Source organism: Protomyctophum bolini (genome assembly GCF_963924005.1).
Source record: "Protomyctophum bolini genome assembly, chromosome: 11".
Lineage (NCBI taxonomy): Eukaryota > Metazoa > Chordata > Actinopteri > Myctophiformes > Myctophidae > Protomyctophum > Protomyctophum bolini.
The window spans coordinates 37,990,511-38,014,913 of NC_137872.1; the positions used below are offsets into that span (position 1 = coordinate 37,990,511).

General features: G+C 41.6%; 1 protein-coding gene across 2 annotated transcripts; it reads left to right on the forward strand.

The window, feature by feature from the left end:
- Positions 1-5,080: 5,080 nt before the first annotated feature.
- On the forward strand, positions 5,081-24,222 carry mettl22 (methyltransferase 22, Kin17 lysine). 2 transcript variants are annotated; one of them, XR_013964921.1, is made up of 13 exons: positions 5,081-5,122; positions 6,134-6,305; positions 7,398-7,575; positions 8,219-8,370; positions 9,546-9,586; positions 10,406-10,550; positions 12,632-12,703; positions 12,808-12,861; positions 13,727-13,807; positions 15,109-15,211; positions 16,003-16,171; positions 21,635-21,819; positions 24,131-24,222. XR_013964921.1 is itself a non-coding variant. In XM_080776550.1 (12 exons), the coding sequence occupies exons 2-12, from the start codon at positions 6,200-6,202 to the stop codon at positions 21,707-21,709; spliced, it is 1,176 nt and encodes a 391-aa protein (XP_080632676.1). In that variant the 5' UTR covers positions 5,081-5,122; positions 6,134-6,199; the 3' UTR covers positions 21,710-22,342. The 2 variants fall into 2 exon arrangements, 1 of the variants encoding a protein (XP_080632676.1); XM_080776550.1 differs by lacking the exon at positions 24,131-24,222 and having other exon boundaries at positions 21,635-22,342.
- Positions 24,223-24,403: the final 181 nt, after the last annotated feature.

Here is a 24,403-nt window from a genome sequence, read left to right on the forward strand (position 1 = left end):
CGGAAAGTGCGCTTCGTTTGGCAGGTGTGAAGCATCATTCGAATCCTAATGCGCAGCAAAGAACCGCATTCTACTCCGACCAAAAACGGGGGTTTCGCTTCGCTTCCAATCGCACTTGATTGTGATTCGGTGCAGGTGTGAATGCAATCCGCAGCAAATAAAGGAAATGAAGCAAACAATGTGGCGGGTGAGGAGCTAAACACAGTTGGAGACGGAGAAGGCATATTTTATGCAGTGTCCCGTAGTACCGTGGATAGACGTGGTCGAATGAGGAGACCGAATGGTCGAAATGAGGACGAGTACATTAATCAATATTGCTTAAGGAAACACATAAAAACACTGCAGTGTAGCCTACAGAATATTCTGTCTGTCTGTCTGTGCGTAAACATGGAGTGCTGTCACATGTGTGTGGGGAGTAGGGACTTTTCTGTCTGTGCTCAGTGCGCTCGAGGCCTCTACCCAAAGGAAGAGTGTGTGCGGAGAGATAGATAGATAGATAGATAGATAGATAGATAGATAGATAGATAGATAGATAGATAGATATATAGAGAGATAGGTCCAGGCTATAGTTTATGAATTGAACACATTAATAAGGTCCCTACTGCATTTCCAATTGCTCCGGAATTGCAGCGCAGTGTGAAGGCAAACCGCAGCAAATTAAATAATATGCAAGAATCCCAACTTCTCCGCCCATTCGCATCGAGTCTACCGAAGTATTAGGTGAGAATGTGACCTAACTATGCCGTCCAATTACCCTATTCATAGATAGTGATTTTCAGGCCCAGTCGCTGTACCCTGCACACTCAATCCCACCAAGCAGCTCTATATTCAAGTGGTGTAGCCTACTCGGTTGAGTTCAGAGTCAAACATCTTATCACTAATGAATGATACACTGTATTAATGTTTTCTTAATTGGAGCAGTGTGTCACGACTCGAGACGCCAGAGTTTCTGAGTTATATCTGGGGTGTGTTTCAAATGCTTGTTGAATGTCAATTTGGCAATATTAGATATTCCTACTTTAAGCAGAGTTAGAGCAAAATGAACGTAATTAGAATGCACAGTGAAAATGGAGATTAACAGCCTAGCTGTATTGTTTGTGTGCGTGTGTGTGTGTGTGTGTGTGTGTGTGTGTGTGTGTGTGTGTGTGTGTGTGTGTGTGTGTGTGTGTGTGAGCGCGTGTGAGCGCGTGCGTGCGTATTTCAAACAGCTCACTGCTGCACAGGTCTCATTACACCTTATGTAATGAGACCTTCCTAAAGACCCTTTTCGCAGCAGTAGCCTAATTTTGACACGTGAACACAGCTGAGGGTATAATGGCACTGTGGTAAATGGACACTATAGCCTAGTGTTAACATCATGCTATTACACAGAAAGGTCGAAATGGAGCAAACCCACACATACGAATAAGAGCTGCTAAATGTCTAAATTGTGTAATTGGCTGAGTGTAGGCTATTATTCCTTTGCTTTTAGTGGGTAGGCCTATAATATATCAAGCCCTGTTAGAGGGAGAAAAAAAACACTAGAGGGAGAAAAAAAAACATTATTGTGCCATGTTATAGCAAATGATTTTTAGTTTTTTTCTTATGAAAGCAGAGAGTCTTCTGTTTCATACGGTATATAGTATGTACATGTCGCTATAGGCCTTATTTTGTGAATAATAGTTGTTCAGGTCCATGCCTTCTCTAAAGTTCTCTCTGGTGGGCGCAAGCTGCATTCAATAGCCAATTACTGACAAACATGGAATCAATGTGTATTGTTTTCCTCCTAAAAGTAGACATTCAGGGCTTTCATTCAGTGTGTACTAGTATGTATATGATATTATTTGTGTTCATTTTTATATCTGTCTGTCAATGTCTGTCAACTTAATTCAACCTTCCATATCTCTGCTGTTTGTTCAAGCGAGCAGAGTTCAGGCAAAAGCAGGTGTTAGAAAAAGGTCAATATCTCCAGAATGGAAGATGGTAAAATCAATAAAATTTGAAGTGAACAAGTTAGGCTTTCTTTTGATGTATGCGGTGTGATTCTCGCAGTCCCTAGCACCACCAAGCACCACCTGCCAGAATAGCCCAGCAGTCTCCCCTGCATCCCCACCGCACAGTCAATCACCAATGCTATAAACGCCAGGAGCTTTCTTTTGTCCATACATATCGTGTTTTGTCCATCTCCGTTTGTTTCCTTCTCCATTGCGTGTTTGCCCTTTCCTCACTTCCCTCCGAGTCCATTCCCTTCACTAAACTGCTTGGAGTTCTACTGGACAGTGAATTATCATGGTCGGACCATATTGATGGCATTGTAACTAAGATGGGTAGAGGTATATAGCCATGGTCAGGAAGTGCTCCACATACTTGACATCCTCAGTCATGGGTCAAGTGATGCAGTCATTGGTGTTTTGTCACCTTTATTATTGTCCTGTTGTATGGTCAGCGGCGACTCAAGCAGACCTGAACAAACTACAACTTGTTCAGAACCGAGCTGCTAGACTGGCACTTCATTGTTCTACTCGCACAAATATTGAATATATGCATAAACGCCTGTCCTGGTTATCTGTCAAAGACAATCTCCATTGCAGTGTCCTCATGTTTGTTAGAAACACAATTTCTAATCAAACACCAGATTACTTTTTCAAACAGTTATTAAAATCAAGTGACAGACATAATCATAACACCAGAATTGCAAGCCTCGGTCATTTATCACTCCCTGCTCCAAAAACGAACCTCCTTAAACAAACAGTTATGTATATCGATCAATATCATTTTGGAAACATGTCACCACCTCACATTAACACAACACAACTTAAATTATCTTTCAAATATGCTTTAAAGGAACACTTGCTTACAGCTGACCTGCATGACCATAATGTTATTCTCATTATGTTGCATTTAATTTTATAGAATAAATTGTAATCATGTATTTTCATGTATTTAACTTCGTTGAATGTATTTGTAATTTACCGTATGTATTTTTTGTATGTATTTTATATGGACCCCAGGAAGATTAGCTGTCAGCGTCAGCTAATGGGGATCCATACAATAAACAATGTTCCCTTATTTTCCCTACTCTTTGCTTTTACTGCCTTTATCATTCTACTCTGGTGCCCCTGCATAATGGTCTCCCTCACAATGAATACACTCTGGCTCCTGTGAGCCACCGCAGGCCCTATTACAGTTTACCTCTCCACATGTCCCACACTTCCTAACTCCTGTGCAGACTTCCGCAGCATGACCATATTCCTGGCCACAAAAACATCTGAGGGGTCCCCTCTCATATGGCCTGATCCTGTATGTGACATACTCGGCATATGTCCTTTCAGGGAGGTCTCCAAAAAAGGTTACACAAACTGATTGTGTGGGGCTATAGCTCCTTCATTCCATCTCTGAATCGGTGCATTCTTCTAGCTTTATCAACTATGACTTGATCTAGAAATGGCTCAAGACTCATTGTCACTCATGGCACCCCACTTATAATAACCCCCACGCTCTTTGACCTCCCTGCCATATCGAAAAACGTTACCCCGTGACCGTCAAATGTCTTAATGTTCAGCATAGCTGACAGCGTCTGTGTTTCTGAGAAACATTCAACAACTACAATGAATATCCCATCAACTTTTGACACCGTCTTCATTCCAAACACTTATGTTTCTTCGCTATTTCCATCACTTGCTGCGCTATTTCCATTTCCATTTGTCCTTTTCCTTATATTTCCATTTCCACTTGTATCCTCGTCGATTTGAATCTCGCTCTCACAGCCTCTCCCGTCGGCGTTCTCTGCCATCTTCCCCCTCAATCGTCCGTCTTCGACCGCTGCTCTACAGGATATACATTAAATATAGGCTATAACATGCACTTTAACATGGCACAAGAGTGTTTATTTCTTTTCTCCCTCTTCCTCTCTGTTTTTCCCCTCCCTCTACAGTGTTGTAGCCTATGAGAGCTCGCTCTCAGATGAATACAGATAGGTGTTAAATTAAATATGGTACTTATAATTGATTGCAAAACAAGAGCGTAGCCACTCAAAAGGCTTTTGACATGCCGTGAACCACTCCATACTGGTTAACAAGCTTAAAGTAATTGGTTTTGATAGCTCATCAGTGAGCTGGATGTAATCCTACCTGTAGGGGAGAGAACAGATGGTGGAGGTGAACGGAACCTCCCAAAACAAACTGGTCAGGCTCCTACTTGGCCTCACCCCCCGAACCCACCTCACGCCTGCCCACTTTGACAGGCTGGGATGGCTTAGGGTCGACGACAGAGTACCGCATCTTGCAATGGGTCTGGTCCACAAGATTTGATACACCACCAAGATGTACCTGTCTAAATACTTCCTTAATGTAAACGAAGTCCACACCCACAACACCAGAGGGAGTGCAACAAACCATGTACAACCCAGATTCGGCACAAACAAGGGACTAAATTATTTTCGCTCCTATGCCACCAAAATGTGGAACGCCCTACCAACAGTCATTAAGACATGTGAATCCCTTGACTCCTTCAAAACCGCTCTCAAAGGGCACCTACGGACGGCTGCAATTCGAAACTGGCCCCCGTAAAATCTGAATCCCCCCACCACCGCTCCCCCCCCCCTCTTTCCCCTCACTGTATATTTTTCTTTTCCCTTTTTGCTTCCTTTGTGATGAATTCCTGTTCTATTCTTTAACTATATAGACGTTTCTATTTGTACGTCTCTAAATGTTTTGATGAATTGAACATGGTGGACCCTGTTGTAAACAAGTGTAATGCTTAATTGGGTCGTCCACTCACAGTTAACAGTCTTTGTATTGAGTTTGTGCTTGAAATTTACTGTAATTCTGCAAACTGTTAATAAATATTAACCTACTAAGCACCATTCAATGGCCTTCTGATTCTTGCATATTGCTGCTAAAGAAATACAAGTACAAAGACTTCTCTCAATAGGTTTATCCATAGATATTAAAAAAGCATTTATCGTTCAGTTCTAACTATTTTTCACATTTTCATGGCTATCCGAGGTAGGGGCTAGGAACATTCTGCAACGTTACTTGTTTCCCACTTGTTGTCAGGACTAGATAGCATGCGGCGCCCAAGGTTGTCCGTCCGTCATTTGCGTCCGTGTAGCTGGCTGGAGAGGAGCATGGAAGAAGTTTCTGTGAGTTGTCCTTCCAAAAATAAAATTACCCAAATTAGCCTTTATCTTGTCTTTATTATTAGTCTCCCCTCTGACGTTCAACGAATATTTTTATTCGGAAAACGGCAGGTTAAGTTATATGTTGTGATATTCCTATCGTTGAATTTCAAGATGTTGTTTATGTGCGCCCCGCCCCCTCTTTACCTACATTACAAAATGAACTAAATTAAAATGAGCTTACACTTATGCACGCTATTGACGCTATTCTTCTCCAGATAGAGTAGTAGAATGTTCAAAAACATTAAAATCTAACCGCAAAACAATGTACACCATATCTTCAAAATGCCAGTTAGATATTGCACTTTGCAGCATGCAGCTGCTAAACCGATTAACACTGACCCAACGGTAACTTTAGTAAAGTGTCGTTGGTAGAATCTACATCGGGGATAGGGTTAATCTTTGACTTGTCTGCACCTAACCACAGTACTGCAATCTATTCGCGCTCGTGTGTGTGTGCGCGCGTGTTGTGCGTGCGTGGTTGTGTGGTTGAACACAATATAGCAGCGTTCATTTCGAAGCTGTTACAAAGCAGACACCAGCCTCTATAAATAAAATGCAGGCCTTTCTGCTGTGCTGCTATAAGCATTCCGACCACATGCCATTGACTTTAAACTTAAAGCAGGGCCCATAAGAGGATAGAGGGTGCATATTATTTGACATTGATTAAACATGCAATTATCTCATAAAGCTGACTATATTTTCAAAGCAACTGTTGATACATAATATATAGTTTGATTCAGAATATTACAAATCAATAGGTGTCAATTTGGCCATATACTGTAGGCTTAAAACAACTTATCATACTGATACAACATGCTTTGACTTTGACATACTTCAAAATGGTCCAACTGTGTCCAACGGGGTTGAATAGAGTTAATCTTTGACTTGTCTGCACCTAACCACAGTACTGTAATCTATTCGTGTGTGTGTGTGTGTGTGTGTGTGTGTTGTGTGTATGTGTGTTGTCTCCAGGCATGAAGTAGCAGCACATTCCCCAGTGCATCAGTAGTGTTCCGTCGAGGTGATGTGGGAGCAGCCATGGACATCATCACCTTCCACTATGACACGGTACTGTCCGATGTTCACCTGCTACAGCCCAACGCACGCCACCTTATGGCACGCCTCAACGGTGTTGGACAGCCAGGTCTGTGTCTGTGTGTGTGTGTGTGTGTCTGTCTGTGTATAGTCTGTGTGTATACTGGTTTTATCATGCCTCAATCGTGTAGGAGCCTAACCGGAATGCTCGCCTTAAAATTAATTCACCCTCATTTTCTTTCCGCCGACCGCTCGTCTGGGCGGTTCTTGTAGCATTATTTTTTTACTGAGGACAAGGCTAGAAATAAGATACCCATGTACCTGTCTAAATACTTCCTTAATGTTAACGAAGTCCACACCCACAACACCAGAGGGAGTGCAATGAACCATGTACAACCCAGATTCTGCACAAACAAGGGACTACGTTATTTTCGCTCTACAAACAGTCATTAAGACATCCCTTTACTCCTTCAAAACCGCTCTCAAAGGGCACCTATCGACGGCTGCAATTCCAAACTGGCCCCCGTAAAATCTGAATCCCCCTCACCCACCCACTCCTTTTTCCCCTCACTGTATATGTTTCTTTTCCCTTTTGACTTCCTTTATGATGAATTCCTGTTCTGTTCTTTGGCTATATAGAAGTGTCTATTTGTATGTCTCTAAATGTTTTGAAAGGTGGACCCTCTTGTAAACAAGTGTAATGCCTTCATTGGGTCGTCCACTCACAGTTAACAGTCTTTGTATTGAGTTGTGCTTGAAATGTACTGTAATTCTGCAAACTGTTAATACATATTTCAATCAATCAATCAATCGGTTCGGTATAGTTTTACTGGGGGGTAAGTTTAGGAATGTATTTAGGTTTTGGCAGTGTTTTGCTGAGGTTAAGCTTGGGAATAAGGTTATGTTTTACCGTTTAGACATAGTTTGCTGAGGCTACGTTTAGGAATACCAGGCTGAGCAGTTATGCCGGCTGTATACCGACCTGGGCTGACTGTGTATAAACATTCCTCAACCATGTCCTGGACCTATCCTTTCGTGAACTGACATTCTAACTATTTCTTAATGCTGTTGTTATTCAAGTAATATTAGTTTCCACGTCCTTTATAGCAACGTAACATTTAGAAAGCATCGTCTAAGAATACAGATTAATTACAATTTTTAACATATTAGGAATAATGTTTTTGTGCAAATCTCCGTACAGTCTTTGTTTCCAAGTACAAGCTCATTTCCACTGCTCGTGAGGAAGATTTACACGGTGACACACAGGAAGACAGTGCGAGGGAAGATGAGAAAGGGAGCACGCCGGTGGCAGAGGAAGAAGAGGACAGCACTGTGCAGCCAATCCTAGACGAAGATGGGGACCTGGAGGTGACACGCAGGTACGTCCATCGAAGTATGAACTTCTCTAACCAAGTGCATCTCTGTCCACAGCTGTGATGGTATAGAGCACTGGTTCTCAGAGTGGGGTCCGGGGACCACCAGGGGTCCTTGAGGGGGTTCCTGTGGGTCCCCAGAAGATTAAATAATATTGCGATACATTTTTTACCACTTTACACCTAGATACAGTAGGCCATTTGAAAATAAAGTGTCGTGGTGTCACACATTGTGAACCAGTAAACGTGCTAGTTTCCAAAACAATTTAAACATTCAAACACAAATCTTTTATGCGGGGTCCCAAGATGGGGGCTCCAGTCCGTAGCCAAATACGTATTATTAATTTGAAGAAGCACTCTGCATGAATATACATTGTACCGTATGAAGAAAATAGTGGAATGTCCGCACACGATATATAGTTCTGCTCCCCGTATTTTTTACATCAACCTAAACACAACAACGTTTCGCCCCGGAACCTAATAGGTTGATATAAAAAAAGACGGGGAGCAGAACTATATCGCGTGCGGACTATTTTCTTTTTTTTTGGGTCCAGCACCGTATTCTGAAACTGGGACGTTCATATCGTTTTCCGTCTTTCCATATACATTGTACCGTGACATAATAAAGAATGCTGCTGTCGTCCTCCAGGCCCAAACAGAGCACCCAGACAGAGAGGCTCAGCAGAACCCAGGTGTGTCCCACCATCCTCAGCCAATCAACAGCCACGCAGGACGACGAGGAGGACAACGAGGAGCAGGAAGATGGCGACCACCAGCACCTCAAAGATGTGATACGGATCGGTAGGTAAAAGCACCGGAAATGCATTTTCCAATTTAAAAAAAAAGCAACTTTTTGAATATTTGTCAACAGAAGATCAGAATTCTATTCCATAGCATGTTATAAACGTATGGTGAAAATAGCGCATCTACAGCTGAGATCGGCTCCAATTAAGTGGTCAATTCAGAATCTATGTTTTGGATCTGAATCTGTCTCTTTTGGATCTCGAAATACAAATGTCTGGTTTAACCCATTTAGGCCTGACCTCGAAAAAAAAAAAAAAAATCTTCTAAATCCTCCAGTTTTCTGAAATAAATATTTTCACAATAGCAGTCGGCTATTTTCACTACTTCTTAAACATTTGTTTTCAAATTTATGGGATTTCTTTTTTGAAATAATAATAATTTAAAACAAAATGTAGGAGACCAAAAAATAAAGGGACCCATTAAAATGTGTCCGCAACAGCCAAAAAGATCATAGCCCAACGCTGGAATCCCCCACATGACATTTCAAAAACACATTGGCTGCGAAGCTTTCTGGACATTGCTTACCTGGAACTGTCATCGGCAAGGATTAATCAGGCCCAAGAGGGCACAATTTCAATGTGGACAGACCTAATATTAGACCTGAAAGACTTACTGACCCGGTGATATTGTAATTGAGGTGTTGTGGGTTGATTGTTCTGTGAATAGGATGGGGAGGGGGAGGGAGGGGTTTCTCTGTGTGTGTGTGTGTGTGTGTGTGTGTGTGTGTGTGTATGTGTGTGAGTGAGTGAGTGAATGTTTTGAGTTCAATTTTATACACTGTATAATGACTGCTCTGTGTTTTGTTCAAAAAACTAATAAAAATTGAATGAGAAAAAAAAAAAAATGTGTCCGCAACCCACAAATAGGCCCCGCCCGACCCAGTGGTTTAAACGACTCCATAATATGTAGTTTATCAATATGGTATTGATAAATGGACAGCCAGCAGCTAATCAAATTAATAGTGTGCAAGTTTCTATTTGGGTGTGCGAGTTATCAAGCGTTGGCAATCAATGTTGTTGACTATTGTCACGGTGCTTGCAGACAGTTTGGCGTACCTATAAATCAAATAGTCATTATTAATGCAGCTATCTTTACCCTGGCATGGAATGTTTGTGTTAATTTGTTATGGACTGGAAATGGGCGCATATTTAATGTGTTTAAACTATTTACAGAACACACCATGGCCACCACTCTGGAAGATGTGGGAAAACAGGTCAGTCTCGCCTTAACCATGCGATGCTACATTCACTTGAACTGTTCCGTCATAATAATTACTGTACATCATAAAACTGGACAGCAGGACACAGTCCACAGTCCATACATACACGTAGGCCTAGGGCTGTCGGGATTACAAATTTAAGTTGACGATTCATTGTTAACAAATGATTGCGATTCACAATTGTATTGTGCTTTGACATTGAACAGATGAAAAGAATGCACAGGGCTTATATGACTAATAACTTGATACGAGTATCAGGGCCTTCAAATAAGACTACTGTAAAGATACCAAGGGACGAGGGTGTGACATCATAAACATTAGACTTTGTCTCCTGGCCATTTCAACAAGTGTTGCGCGACAAACTTGCGATGAGAGGCAGTCGTTTCATATCACTGATGAATCCTTGAATCTTTTTTTTTTTTTTAAACCTGTAGCACATTTTGTTAAACATTAAGCTTGAATTAGGAAAGTGTCACAACAGTCCAGATCAAGAAGTAAGTGATATACAAGCTAGCCGTCCTGATGGCATTTGTTCTGAGTGCTGCTCTAGAGCGATAATGCACGTCTTCTGCTGAATGTTTTTCAAGCCATTGTCAGTTTTCCGCTTGACATTCTGACAGTTGGAAACGTAACTTTGCACAGCATTTCGCCACTCTGGCAGTAGACTGTAATTTATGTCAACTCTGATAATAATTAGCCCTTAATGACACCCTGCTTTCAGCCAACTTGTCTCTTGTCTCGTTGTTTTTTTTTTTACACTGCATTATTCTCTCATATTTCCCCCGCCTCGCCTCCACTCCTGCTATTGGTTAGGTGTGGCGCGGGGCGTTCCTATTGGCTGACTACATCCTCTCTCAGTCGGCCACGTTCAGAGGAGCCACGGTGTTGGAGCTGGGGGCCGGAACGGGCCTGACCAGCGTTGTCATGGCAACTCTGGCCAAAACAGTTTACTGCACAGGTAACAGTACAATGCCTGCCGCCGTGTCACAAGGTTGAAAGGAGAATCCCAGCCGTGGGTTGATCATTTTATTTAAGTGCTGGTTAATCACAAGACTGACTTAATTATATCTATTCCTCCAGAAAACACTCCTCCTTAATGTTATAGTGACTTAAGTTGACACAAAGAGAGAGAGAGAGCACAAAATTGATCATTAGAGATGACTATATTAAAATGACATGTTATTAGGCATGTAACGGTACATCGTAAATCAATTTAAAATCAATTCAAACTTGTCGTGATTAAATCACAATGTGAATTGTGACGCAAACGGCGTTTGGAGGGCGCATACAAAAGAGGAGGAAATACAGGATCTGTGTAAAAGAGAATTGATTAAAAAAAAAAACAGTTTTCAGTCATTTGCTACTAGTACTGTATTGAATACTGTCCCACAATGAACAACAAAACTCAGACTCTTATGCCAAGGCACGAAGAGTCTGTGGCTGAAGGTGCTCCTCAACCCCACTAGCCCACCAAGGAGAGGGTGGGAGGCCTGTGTCACAATAGCTTCCATCTTCCTCCTCCGTCTCGCCTGGTTAATAAACCAGACACGAATCTGCCGTCGGCAACTTACTTGGCACAACAACAAATTGTCACCACGTGACTGTGATTTGAGTCTGGGTTGTTAGCCAGGCTACTCCGCAAACCACCTCCACATTGTCCAGTATCACTCTGACCCTCTGTTTACTACAGGCCAGAAGAAAGTTGTAGAATGTTTTACTGAATTGACTGAATTTGAACATCACAGAACGAACGGCCAATGCAGCAAAGTAGGTAAAGATGTCTAAATAATAGCTAGCTTCATGTTTTTTTGCATGGACATAGCATGTAAGTATGGGGCGGCAGTGGCTCAGGGGGTGGTCGGATGGGAACTGTGAGGTTCCCAGTTACATCCCGGTCTCCCTCAGAGTTGGTGTTGGAAGTGTCCTTGAGCAAGACTCTGAGTCTGAACCCCTGATTGCTCCCGATGTGCAGGTTGGTGCCTTACTGCCTTGGCATGGTTTCCTCCGCCATCGGTGTGCAGTATGTGTGTGTGTGAATGGGTGAATGTAATGCACAATCGATGTAAAGCACTATATAGATGCACCATTTACCATTTTGATGTTTCAAGGAAGCGGTGATCAGGGCCAGGCCAAGGCTTTCTCAAAAAGAAAATCCAAACTAAACTGAACTCAAGATGTAATGAGTGCACAGATATGACACACTGTGAGGGACAGCTTCAAATGTGTCTGTGCTTCAAGCCTAAGCTAACCCAACTGGGTGAGTCAAGTGCGTGGGTTCATTGTGTTTTGTTTCCTACAGTAGTTGTCGCTGAGAGGGCAATACACGGCCCCGGCCAACCACACAGTGAGACACAGTATGCATAATTATGCTCACTCCTCCTAACGGACACCGAGTTCCGTATTCCTGACAAGGGAGGGACACTTTAATTGGACCGAGGCTGCAGAGCAGACAAGACAGACATTTCGCCGTCGAAGTGATTAATGCAGCTGCGTCCTGAGCATCAGACATTAATTAGAGTGAAGCGGCAACATTGATGTCATTCCACCGAGTACAACTTTGGAATGTAGTGTTTTTAATAACCATGTTACGTGCTTGCCTTACTTATCCCATGGGGGGGTTTTGCCATTATACCTTTTTGTTGAGTTGTCGCGCTTGAAATTCCTCATCTCATCTCATCTAATCTCATCCCTCTCTCATGGTCCGCATCGGAGAGAACACGGCATTGGATAACGTGGCGACTCCTGGCGAGGGCTTCCGTTTGAAGTATCTCGTGTCCCACGGTCTCTGGAGGCCCTTCTGTTTTCAGTCTCTTATTAAGTTATAGCGGGGACGGGAGAGGCACTTGGGGGGATAATAGAGAACAGAAAACGCTTCACTGAGACGATTACCATCGATTGTTTTGTGCAAATAACACGGCAATGAGAGAGGTACACCGGGAACCAGAGTTGAATGTGATAACGGCAGTAAGACACACGGGTGTAATAATAATGTCTTGTTGTTTCCGTGTAATCTCAAAGTCCTCCGTTCGCCTGTTGCAGACGTTGGAGAGGATCTTCTCGGCATGTGTCGGCAGAACGTCACGTCGAATAGACATCTAACGGAGCCTGCAGGTGAGATCACTGGATTTAAAAACGTCCTCTTCATGTTTCGGCATCGGACTGGCAACACAATGTGGAATATGTTGTTGTTGTCCGTCTGTCTGTCTGTCCAACAGGTGGTGAAGTCAAGGTGAGGAAACTAGACTGGCTCCAACATGACCTTTGTACAGGTAGGAGTGATCTCACTCTCCAGTCACTCACACATTATGCCGACACCCACAAAATGCACGCACGCAAGCTCATAGCATACTATTATCTAGTATCACAATCATTTTAGCCACTTTAGTCATATTGTATATTTGTATGCTTTGGCTATTTAAAAACAGATCTATGAGCTCATAGCCAGGAATAACATGTGCAAATGTTTTAATATATATATTAAAGTGAACATTTAAAACTCAAATCTTTTGTATCTGGGGGTCCCTGGAACAAAATGTTTTGAGATGAACGGTCCGGGGAACAAATGCATATCAAGTTCGGGGATCCTTTATGTACATGAGACAAAGGTTTGAGCACCACTGATTTAGCTACACAAGTAGACATTTTTTTTTAGAATCGTAATGAGTTAAGAAGAGTCTAACTCCTCCTGATCCAATCCCTCCCCAAAATTACACGTCATTAACATACATGATGCTTTCGGAACTCGCCCTGCATTAATGATGTAAAACCACCCACCTCTCGTGTAACATTGTTTAACCCATTCTGAACGGGAACCCATTTTGGTGTTGGCATCATGTCGTGATTTAGCTATTGAAAAATAGCAGATCTACAAGCTCATAGCGCGCCACCGAGTGGCGCGCTACGAGCTTGTAGGTCTGCTATTTTTGAAAAATCGAAGAACGACTGACATTTTTTAGAATCTGATCTCAGGTCAGAATGGGTTCATCAGACCAGTGTGTGTCCAGTGGAAACCTCGTATGAATCTGATCTCAGGTCAGAATGGGTTCATCAGACCAGTGTGTGTCCGGTGGAAACCTCGGTATGAATCTGATCTCAGGTCAGAATGGGTTAAGTTTGTTGTTCTTTCATCTCCAGATGCTGATGCTGAATTCAGCTGGACTGAGGAGGAGGTGGCAGATCTCCATGACAACACTAGGTTCATCCTGGCAGCCGACGGTAAGAAGAGTCTGCACAATGCGTGACCTTTGACCTCGGGCTATGGATGTATTTGAACACTGTATAAGCAATTCAGGGTCATCGTCACATCGCAGCAGGTGTTAGGAAGTGGGAACAAAAGACCCTTTTACAGAAAAAAGTTTTCTGTAAAAGGCAAGGAGACTGAAAGAGATAACAAGGACAAGGATAGAAACGAAAATGTAGAAATGTAATGTAAAAAATATATTCATGTCAATGGTAAATTTATATAGCACTTTTTATCCAAAGCGCTTTACATAGACTGCGCATTGCATTCACCCATCAACACACACACCGATGGCAGAGGAAACCATGCAAGGCACCAACCTGCACATCGGGAGCAATTAGGGGTTCAGAGTCTTGCCCAGGGACACTTCGACACTGACTCTGGGGGGAGCCCGGGATTCGAACTGGGAACCTCACGGTTCCCAATCCGGCCGCTCTACCGGCCACTCTAGCCCTGAGCCACTGCCACCCCGTGTACAAGCAGGTCAAATAATTCCAGATATTCATGAGAATGGCAATGGTATGATGCAGTTAGTAAAAAAGCAGCATATTTAGTTACAGATACTGTATGTGCATGAGGTTAATAATGGCAGGTGCAGCAATAGAACAGTAACTTACATAATAGAACATAGACCTTTTTTGCAAATTGTCTATATTGAATTATACCGGTAGTTCCTGTCGGGAAGAAGCCTCTTATTTCCATATTCTAACTTGTTGTTTTCCCCCTAAATGAATGTCTTATTTCGTAGCAAGAATAGCCAATTTACTATCTCAAAACGTGTCACATCGTAGCACATTTTAGTGCATCTACATTTTAGTACATCTACTCCCGGTATGTTTGCTATCCTGAAAAGTAACCGTTTTGAAAAGTAAGCCCTGTGCCTCTAAAATAGGCCCTTGTAGTAACAAGGTTTTTCAGGATTTAGAAGACATTTGTAGAATCTGGTCTCGGGTCTAAATCGGTTAACTTGTGGACATTTGATTCTTGTTGGACCTGCTGTGCAATGAATGTCTGCTAATTTACTTACTGCCAGTAGGAGGCAGCACAGCCTCAGTGAAGTGCAGTGCTTTTCAGCCAGACTTGGGAGATAATGTTTGGTGGCTTTGACTGGTTGGAAGAATGACTGTAAATCACAACCATGGTTGGCTAGAAATGCATAAGTTGCGCTGTGTTTTCAACAACTGACATTCCTTAATAGTGGTTGAAAATACTGAATACAGAATAAGAGTGGACACACACACAAGTAATGGTGTGCTCTGTTTCTGTTTGCCTGCAGTGTGCTATGACGATGAGCTGACAGACGGGTTTTTCCGAACCATCTACAGACTTTGCAGTAACTTCCAGCAGCCCTGTACTGCCTACCTTTCTATAGAGAAGAGGTGAGATAATATAACCCCTGTACTATCTAGTATCTACCTGTCTGTCTATAGAGATAATAAGTAAGTAAGCGTTTGCCGAGCCATGAAGCCCATAGGGCTCCCGTTTCATCGTTAGGCAGATTAAAAAAAGGATATATAGCGCATCCCCGGCTGATAGATGTGAAGTGTGAACGGTCTCGGGGGACCATTTAAAACAAAGGCGGCTTGCATGCTGTGGATTGCAATACTAAACAGAAATTTGCATGCACAAGGGCTGCCAAAGTAGGCTATCTTTTGTTGTTTTCCTTGTTTTTTCGCCCCCTCTCTTCGAAGTTAGACTGGGCCAGCTCTAAACTGACTGGGCCACGGCCCGCGTGGCCCAATGGACCCTACGCTGGTGGCCCACAGACCTCCCTTGAGACACAGACAGAGTAGAAAAAGATTGTGGTATTTTATCATGAAAATTGGAGGACCAATTACCGGTATATGAAAGCAGGTTGAAAAGTGGTGAAGTGGTAGCCTGGCTAATAAGCCAGACTCAAATAACACTGTCGCGTAGCCTGGCTAATAAGCCAGACTCAAATCACACGTCGTGTGGTATCCGGCAGGCAATTTATTTTTGCCAACGGCTGATTCGGTCTGGCTTATTAGCCAGGCTAGTGAAGCGGTCCTTGAATGTCCAGCTTCTTGAGGGGCGCTAGCACCTCCAACGTCTGGCTTTCGGAATTACGCCATGTAAGTCTCTTTTTTTTAACGATTGTTATAAACAATTCTGCGCTGTTCCTTCTCTCCTTGTGCCTGTCTGTCACTAGGCTGAACTTCACCGTGAGACACATGGACATATCGTGCGAAGCCTACGACCACTTCCGGCACTGCATGTCCCAGCTGCAGACCATGGAGGATGGACGCAGCACCTTCCTCGTGGAGCAGGTCCCTTCCACCTTTCCCCAGTTCATGCACTACGAACGCATAGAGCAACTGGTGAGATACCTTTAATAATAATAATGAATTGCATTTTTATAGCACTTTTCCAAGTGCTCAAATCGCTTTACAATGGTTCATTCATTCATACGTTGGGAGGTGAAGCGGCGAACAGTCGACGCCAGCGTCCTCACCTCCCACATTCACACACCAATGGTGGCGAGCTCACACCGACCGACTCAATGGAGGCAATGTAGGGTTCAGTGTCTTGCCCAAGGACACTTCGTCATGTGGACAGGGGGAGCCGGGATTCGAACCGCCCACCCAGGGGTCATTGGACGACCTGCTCTATCTCCTGAGCCACAGTCGCCCGTTTGTTTGTTTATTTGACATGGACATCACAATCACATTGCACGTGAGATAGAATTATGTACAGTACTGTACATACAGTTAATGCACTACGAACGCAGCCATAGAGCAACTGGTGAGGTATATAACTTCATATATGTACAATACTGTTCGTTGCTGTCGGGCAGCCATATTTTTACTTTTTGTGTTTTTGCGTAAATTCATTTGGTCATACTACAGTATCACACAAAAGCATCAAAAGTAGCAGATCCACAAGCTCAAAACGTGACGCAAAGCGACACATTTTGAGCTTGTAGATCTGCTACTTTTTCTTTATTTGTTTTATATTTTGAAAATAATTAAACGTTTTTGGTTGATAGAATACATTGTATGTGCACTAGATGGAGCTGAAGTATTAGTCACCCATTCTTGAGATAAGGGACAAAACTTTTTTCAAACTGGATTTTTTTTTTTTTTAAGATACATTCAAATCAAATAGATGTATTTGTAGACACAGGTCTCAACTACCAATCTTGAGAAGGAACAGGTTTTTCGCATAACATTTCTTTCTAAAATGGGACATTTATGCACTTAATACCTGATTCATGTCAACTCCGTCAGACACACTAAAATCCCTTTTAATTGAATTTTATCATTTCAACAATAATATAAAGTCCTCAGTTATCTTATAATGGCTTTCAGTAATCAAGTTAAGTAATACAAATATTTTAATATTATTTTGTTCCAATATCACACTATTATGAAATATCCAATTTCTCAAAACCGTCATTTCAACCTTTATTTTCAATATTATAACATGAAAACCATGTAAAAAAAAAAAAAAATCATCATTATGTATCATTTCAGTTGGTGTTTCAATACATAAGCACAAAAGATTTGACAGCGAATTTTCTATTTCTTTGGAAATTAACAAAAACATCACGGGACGAACGTCTGACGGAGTTGACGAACATCTGACGGAGTTGACAAGTTTAACTGATTTAGGTTCTAGACCACCTAGGATCTTGATTCTGGTGACTAATCCCACATTTTCAAGGATGAGGAATACAGTGGTACTATTTAGATTTGCCCTGTGAACATGGCAGCCATTTTTCAAAATGGCCGCCAACTTTCTGTTATTTCCCAATAACTCAAGTTCTACACCACCTAGGATCTTGATTCTGGTGACTAATCATACATTTTCAAGGATGTGGGATACATTGGTACTATTTAGATTTGTCCTGTGACCATGGTAGACATTTTTCAAAATGGCCGCCAACTTTCTGTTATTTCCCAATAACTCAAGTTCTACACCACCTAGGATCTTGATTCTGGTGACTAATCATACATTTTCAAGGGTGAGGAATACAGTTGTACTATTTAGATTTATCCTGTGACCATGGATGGTAGACATTTAAAAAAATGGTGGACCTGCTATTATTTTACCAATTTACTCAGGGAATATTATCAGAATAATATAAAATCTGTGAATACATTTCTTACCAAGAATTTTCTTCACCAATGTTTGTAAAGGTGTCTACTAACATATCCCACATTGGTTTCTATTTGACCACCCTAGGGGCATGTTTGACAGCTGCTGAAAGTTGGGTACCATCAACAAACAATATAAGGCTAAATGTTTTAAATTTCATTATGCTTTAAGTAGCATGTGGCATGTCAAACTAGGGGCTTTTCATGATTCTGGATCCATTCCAAGCATTAGTTTTGCACAAAAAACACTACGTTGGCTAAAAACGGCCATAGCCATCATCACAGATGTGATGAGGTCAGCACATGTCGGCACATTTGGGCAAGTGGCTATGGCCAAACTAGGGGGTCTATGGCCAAACTAGGGGTCAAACTCCTTGGGCTAAATTCGGTGAGGTGAACAGTGAGCAGTGAACAGTGAGCGAAAGACTGAAGACAGAAGATTTGGCTTCAGGACCATCAGGCAGGATGTGCAGACACTGAAGGCATCAGTGTCTTTCTCTGTGTCCCCAGCATGTCAACCAAAGCAATGTTACCAAATCAAAGGAGCCTTCACCTCATGTCACCTGGGGCTGGGTGAGCAATCGTATCCTGTATCTAAACTCACAACTAAATACAGACACTTGGCCAGACTGCCGTTTGAAAGGGTCAAACCCCTCATCCTGATTGGGGAAGACCACCCCACCTAATCACACCAACCGAACAAGTGAGGTTGGGGCCTCCAGGTGGGCCAGCAGCCATCTGCACAAGACTGGGCTGGACCCCGCAGGAAAGCAATCTCCAGCCAAGACAATGTAAGTTGACTATAACAGAGCCCCAGAACACAGAGCTCAGGAGAAGGATGGAGAAACACTGGCAGGAGGCCACCAAGATACAATGCCCCAGAGACCCAGAGTGTGCCACCACTGGCAATAAGGAGATCAACTGCTGCAGCAAAGATGTCATGAAAGGCAAGTCTCCACCAAAAAAAACCCTGAACCTAATCGGGGTGTCAAGAGACCAAAGTTTCTCCCCCACAGTTCCCTGCAGTGGCCAGTGAAGTCAAACTGTGCATCTGTACCTGAAAGGGGCAAGTCAAAGGCCAGAAAGCCCACCTCCTTTTAATGTCCTGTCAGTAGAAACTCAACCTGCACCTGAAATAAGCCCTTACCTCTCCCAGAGAAAGATCATCCTTGAAAATGTAATGATTAGTCGCCAGAATCAAGATCCTTGGTGGTCTAAAACTTGAGTTATTGGTAAAATAACAGCAGGTTGGTGGTCATTTTGAAAAACAATGGCTGCCATGGTCACAGGACAAATCTAAATAGTACCACTGTATTTCTCATCTTTTAAAATGTATGATTAGTCGCCAAAATCAAGATCCTAGGTGGTCTAAAACTTGAGTTATTGTAAAATAACAGCAGGTCACAGGTGGCGGCCATTTTGAAAAAAAAATGGCTGCTATGGTCACAGGACAAATCTAAATATTACCAATGTACCCCACATCCTTGAAAATGTATGATTAGTCACCAGAATCAAGATCCTAGGTGGTGTAGAACTTGAGTTATTGTAAAATAACAGCAGGTGGCGGCCATTTTGAAAAATGGCTGCCATGGTCACAGGGAAAGTCTAAATTGTACCACTGTATCCCTCATCCTTGAAAATGAGGTCTTAGTCACCAGAATCAAGATCCTAGGTGGTGTAGAACTTGAGTTATTGTAAAATAACATCAGGTGGCGGCTCTTTTGTAATATGGCTGCCATGGTCACCACGAGACAAATCTGTGATGGCCCCATAGCCAAAAATGTTCCTTAAGGCATGCTCTAACTGTGTGCCAAATTAGAATACTGCCCATTATTCAAAAACAATAATTTTATTGTTTTAGGAACACTTTTGTCAACTCCGTCAGATACACGTCAACTCCGTCAGACACAAAATCTGACGGAGTTGACGTCTGACGGAGTTGACAAAATGGCATTTGTTTTCATCTTAACCCTCTTTAGTACAATGTAGCCATTTTGTTTTTGCTTAATTTTGTTAGCTAAACCTAACCCCTAAACTAAAATAATAAACATTATTTTTGAATTCTTAACAAAGATCATAATAATGTCCTGACGGAGTTGACATGTAAAAGCTGTGACCACATTGTTATCAACATTGTTTGTTTAAAATATCAAACAATTGAATGCTTGTCAGACCAGGTACTCCACTGTTGCAACAAATATAAATGGGACTTGGAAAAGGAGTCTTCAGGCTAAATCTGTCGACAATATTTTCTGATTAATTTAAGACTTTTAAAAAAACCTGACGGAGTTGACGGAGACGTGGGACGAACATTTGATATGAGATATTTAATAGAAAATATGAATTAAAATTAACTGTGTATATTATTTGCTATGTTGTTGACAATCTACTTTAATTTAGTATGTATATTTATGTGATTGTGACAGTATTAGACACTTTTTTGGCAGTTTGAAATTGTGGCCACTTGCTGGGGACAGGCTAAATACAGGCCTTTTTGGGTACAGGGCCTGCTTTTAACTAATTCAGATGGAATATGAAAACAATTATAATGAAATTAAGGGCATAATAATACACAACTGTATTACACTTAACTTTGCAAGTGCTTTTATTTTTATGAATTAATTTATTTTTTACATAAAATAAGGCTCTTATGTGTGGGACATGTTTTTTCCACTTTTGTCCCTCATCTCAAGAATGAGTGTAGTATTAAAAATAGGTAGCACATTGGTTGTGTGCCATTGCGACCACTCTCAAATACAAGACTAGAACATTTTAGTACATTATTTGTATTTGTATTAGTTAGGGATGCACCGAAAGGGAAATTCTTGGCCGAAACCGAATACTGAATATAGGAAACAGTTGTACCGAATATCCGAATATGATTAATATTATATATCTTTTTTCCTACCATTGCTGTCATGGCCGTACCTTAAAGCTACCTGATTTATGGCAAAATAAATGGTTATGGCAAAACTTAACTTAAATAACAATCACTATTATGGGTCCATAAAACATTTATTCAGCTCTTTTGAATGCATTAATTGCATACACTATTCGGTGATATATTTTCTGCCTATTCGGGCCGAAACCGAATAGGCCGAAAATGCATTTTTTGCCATTTTTTGCCGAATATTTTCTGCGGCCGAATATTCGGTGCATCACTAGTATTAGTGCATGTTAAATAAAAGTTAACACTATTTGTGCCCAACAAATCCTTAATTGTTTACGGCCCGACTGAACTGTCTCTTTACTCTAAATCTACGGCGCTCTCCATGGTTTTAATAAAACTGTAATTTCTGTCATCATTTCTGACTTAACCAATGATCCTTCGTTTGGGATATAAACGCTTCTAGAGAGAGTTGAGATGTAACAGCGCAAAGTAGTAATGGAAGATTATACCTCCTGGTTTTTGGGGGGAAATGGAAGGCGGGGCTTTTCAGAGTAAAATCTGCCTCATCTGCTGGGCACTCTAGTGCCTTTATTCTTAAAAAAAAACTGGAAGTGTTAACTTTCCAGGAAATTACAAAAAAGAAATGAGTTCAATATTTGTAAAGCGGCTCACACAGACATAAAGGTTGTTCAATAGCTCTGGTTTATTAAAAAAAAAAAACTTATATAAACTTATAATATTCTCAGCGACAATATTTATTCGATACAACCATTACCCTATTTTTGTTTCTCCAGGAACTGTGGAGGGTAACGGCCACACCTCTGCATTTGAAGCGAGCGTCAACGGTGTCTGCGTTGCTTCCATCCTGAGATAGACTTGAGCTGGCTGGCTGGCTGGCTGGTAGTACTAGTGGTGGTCGTCACGCCACCTGTGGGTTGAAAACCCACTCCACATTTTGCCGGCGCCCATTGCACCTACGGTACAGTAGCACTAGACACATGTGGCTAGATAGTGAAATATTATATTAGACAGCTAATCACTCTGGTGTGGTTGCGTTAAAGCAAACTTAAATCTCACGACTGAAACAATGTTTGTATGACCAACTCCTAATCTGTGATTTGTGGCATAGTGTTGGTGTGAAAGGAGCCCACCCCCACACACACACTAGTGACTAGCACACTGTTTCCTAAACAACTAAGACAATGTGCACAATTTTGATGTTTCGGTAATATTGTTCCTGCTGGCCTGCACACTGCCAACCAGGTGAATAAATCGCAGATTGAGGCTGTTCACAGATCGAGGCCGTTGCTTTTATGAGACATCTGAGACCATTAGCGTTTTGTGGAAGATGCTTCTCTGAACATATTTTTGCTAGTCCGACCACTTCAAATGCTCTGGTCTTAAAATCATAACCGAAAACAGCCCACAGATGCACTCTGTGACACACAACCCATACAAAGACATCCTGCCTTCTATGGAATCCAAATGTCTGAAATCGGTCGTGGCGACTGAGAACTTCTTAACCCATTCTGACCTGAGATCAGATTCATACGAGGTTTCCACTGCGGACACACACTGGTCTGATTAACCCATTCTGACCTGAGATCAGATTTAAAAAATATCAGTCGCTCTTCGATTTTTCAAAAATAGCAGACCTACAAGCTCGTAGCGCGCCACTCGGTGGCGCGATATGAGCTTGTAGATCTGCTATTTTTCAATAGCTAAAGCATAACATGATGCTAACACCAAAATGGGTGCCCGGTCAGAATGGGTTAAGATTGATTTATACGTAGGTGCAGTGGTGCACGCTGTTGTCACGCACTGGAAATAGTTCTCGCTGTGAGCTTGTAGCTCGGCTATTTTGTATACGTCAGGCATTAGGGTAAGAACCTGGCCATTATCCCTGCCATTATCACACCAATAAGTATTACAATATCACTTTAAACAATAAGATAGTATTGAGTGATATAGGTGTACGAGCAGCACAAACTGGTGTATGAGCTTTAATTCATAATTCATGTCTAATAGAATTCTGAAACACCTCCACCTCGCTGGGTTTTGCGTCGATTTTGGAATTGAAATTCTTGGATTGTACTTGAGTCTATTTGATATTCATGGTTTTAATCATAGAGCAATAGCTGTGATGTTAATGTTTTGGACAGGGAATGGTCTTGCAGTGGGATGTATTGTTGTGAAATGTTATGGATTTTGCTATCAAATATATATTTTTGTGAGTGAATTTGAATCGGGATATCGTTTTTTTTTGTTCTTTGTTTTCTGGTTAAACAACAATCTTAGAGGGAATGGCACTATGCGAAGATTTTACCACCAGAGCCCTATTCCTTTAGCAAAAGACACATACAGTATAAGCTCATAAGGCATCGCATTGTAACGTGTTGCTGTGAGCTTGTAGATTGGCTGTTTTAGCTATTTTTGAACATGTTATTTTTGCGATGCCAGTGGCTAAGTGGCTAATGAATGTGTGCACACTATTTATTGATTTAAGCTGTGAATAAAAAATGTGGTTGAATGTAGAACTATTGTGGAAACGACAAACGAGGATTTTAATAATGACTTCATAAAGTATTAATCAGCTTTGTTTATGTTTCTTAAATTATGACGCAGTGTTAATTTAATGCATCAATGGTGATCGCAAGGCTATCACAGATACAGTATAGTAGATAATTTATTTTTCCACTTTATTTTCCGATGCTGTTTGATAATATTTCTAAACACCATAAAGGGCTATATGGATTGGAAATCATATGATCAGTGCTAAGATTTGTCATCTTTTAAATAAAACAAAACTGATACATGATCGCATACTCTTTGTTTTTTTACAGCCGAAATATAATGCGCACTCAGGTTGTAATAATAATAATGGATTGCATTTTTATAGCGCTTTTCTATTCATACGTGTATAATATACATGATTTGGCCAACACGAACCCCATAAACTCTGAGAGACCCGTTGGGGGATCCATTTTGTACACTCTGCACTCTGCAGTCTCTATTACAGACCTGGGGGTCCATTTGGCTGCATGTGGTGGAACTGGAACCCCGACAAGTAAAGGACCCCTGCCCTCTTTGAGAACGACTGACATAACTATCTTGTGTAACTTGTTGTATTTCCTCACTGTGGTCACTAGAGGGGGATAGTGTGCACTGTATAAGAGCAAGAAAGACCCTCTTGAAGTGGGGAAGTCTTTTGCAGCCTCACTCACACATCAACATCACACAACATATCTCTGTAGAAGGTCTTCTCTGGAACTGTGTTCTATTCTTTACAGAGCTGACAGCTTTGGAACCTCCGTCCTCTACCTGAAGAAGACACGTATGAACGTATGATATGAACGTCGGACATTTTACCCACTTCAAGGTAAACAAATAATAATAATAATTTATAAAACCTTCTCTTTTTGCCCCACTTTATAGAAACACACGGTTAACGGGGGGTATTACACTACTGTAGCCTAGTTTGCATTGCAATTGACAAAATAAACATGCATTTTTAACGCAAAATAGAGCATAACATAGTTAATAGTAGGTTAAGCCTACTGTAG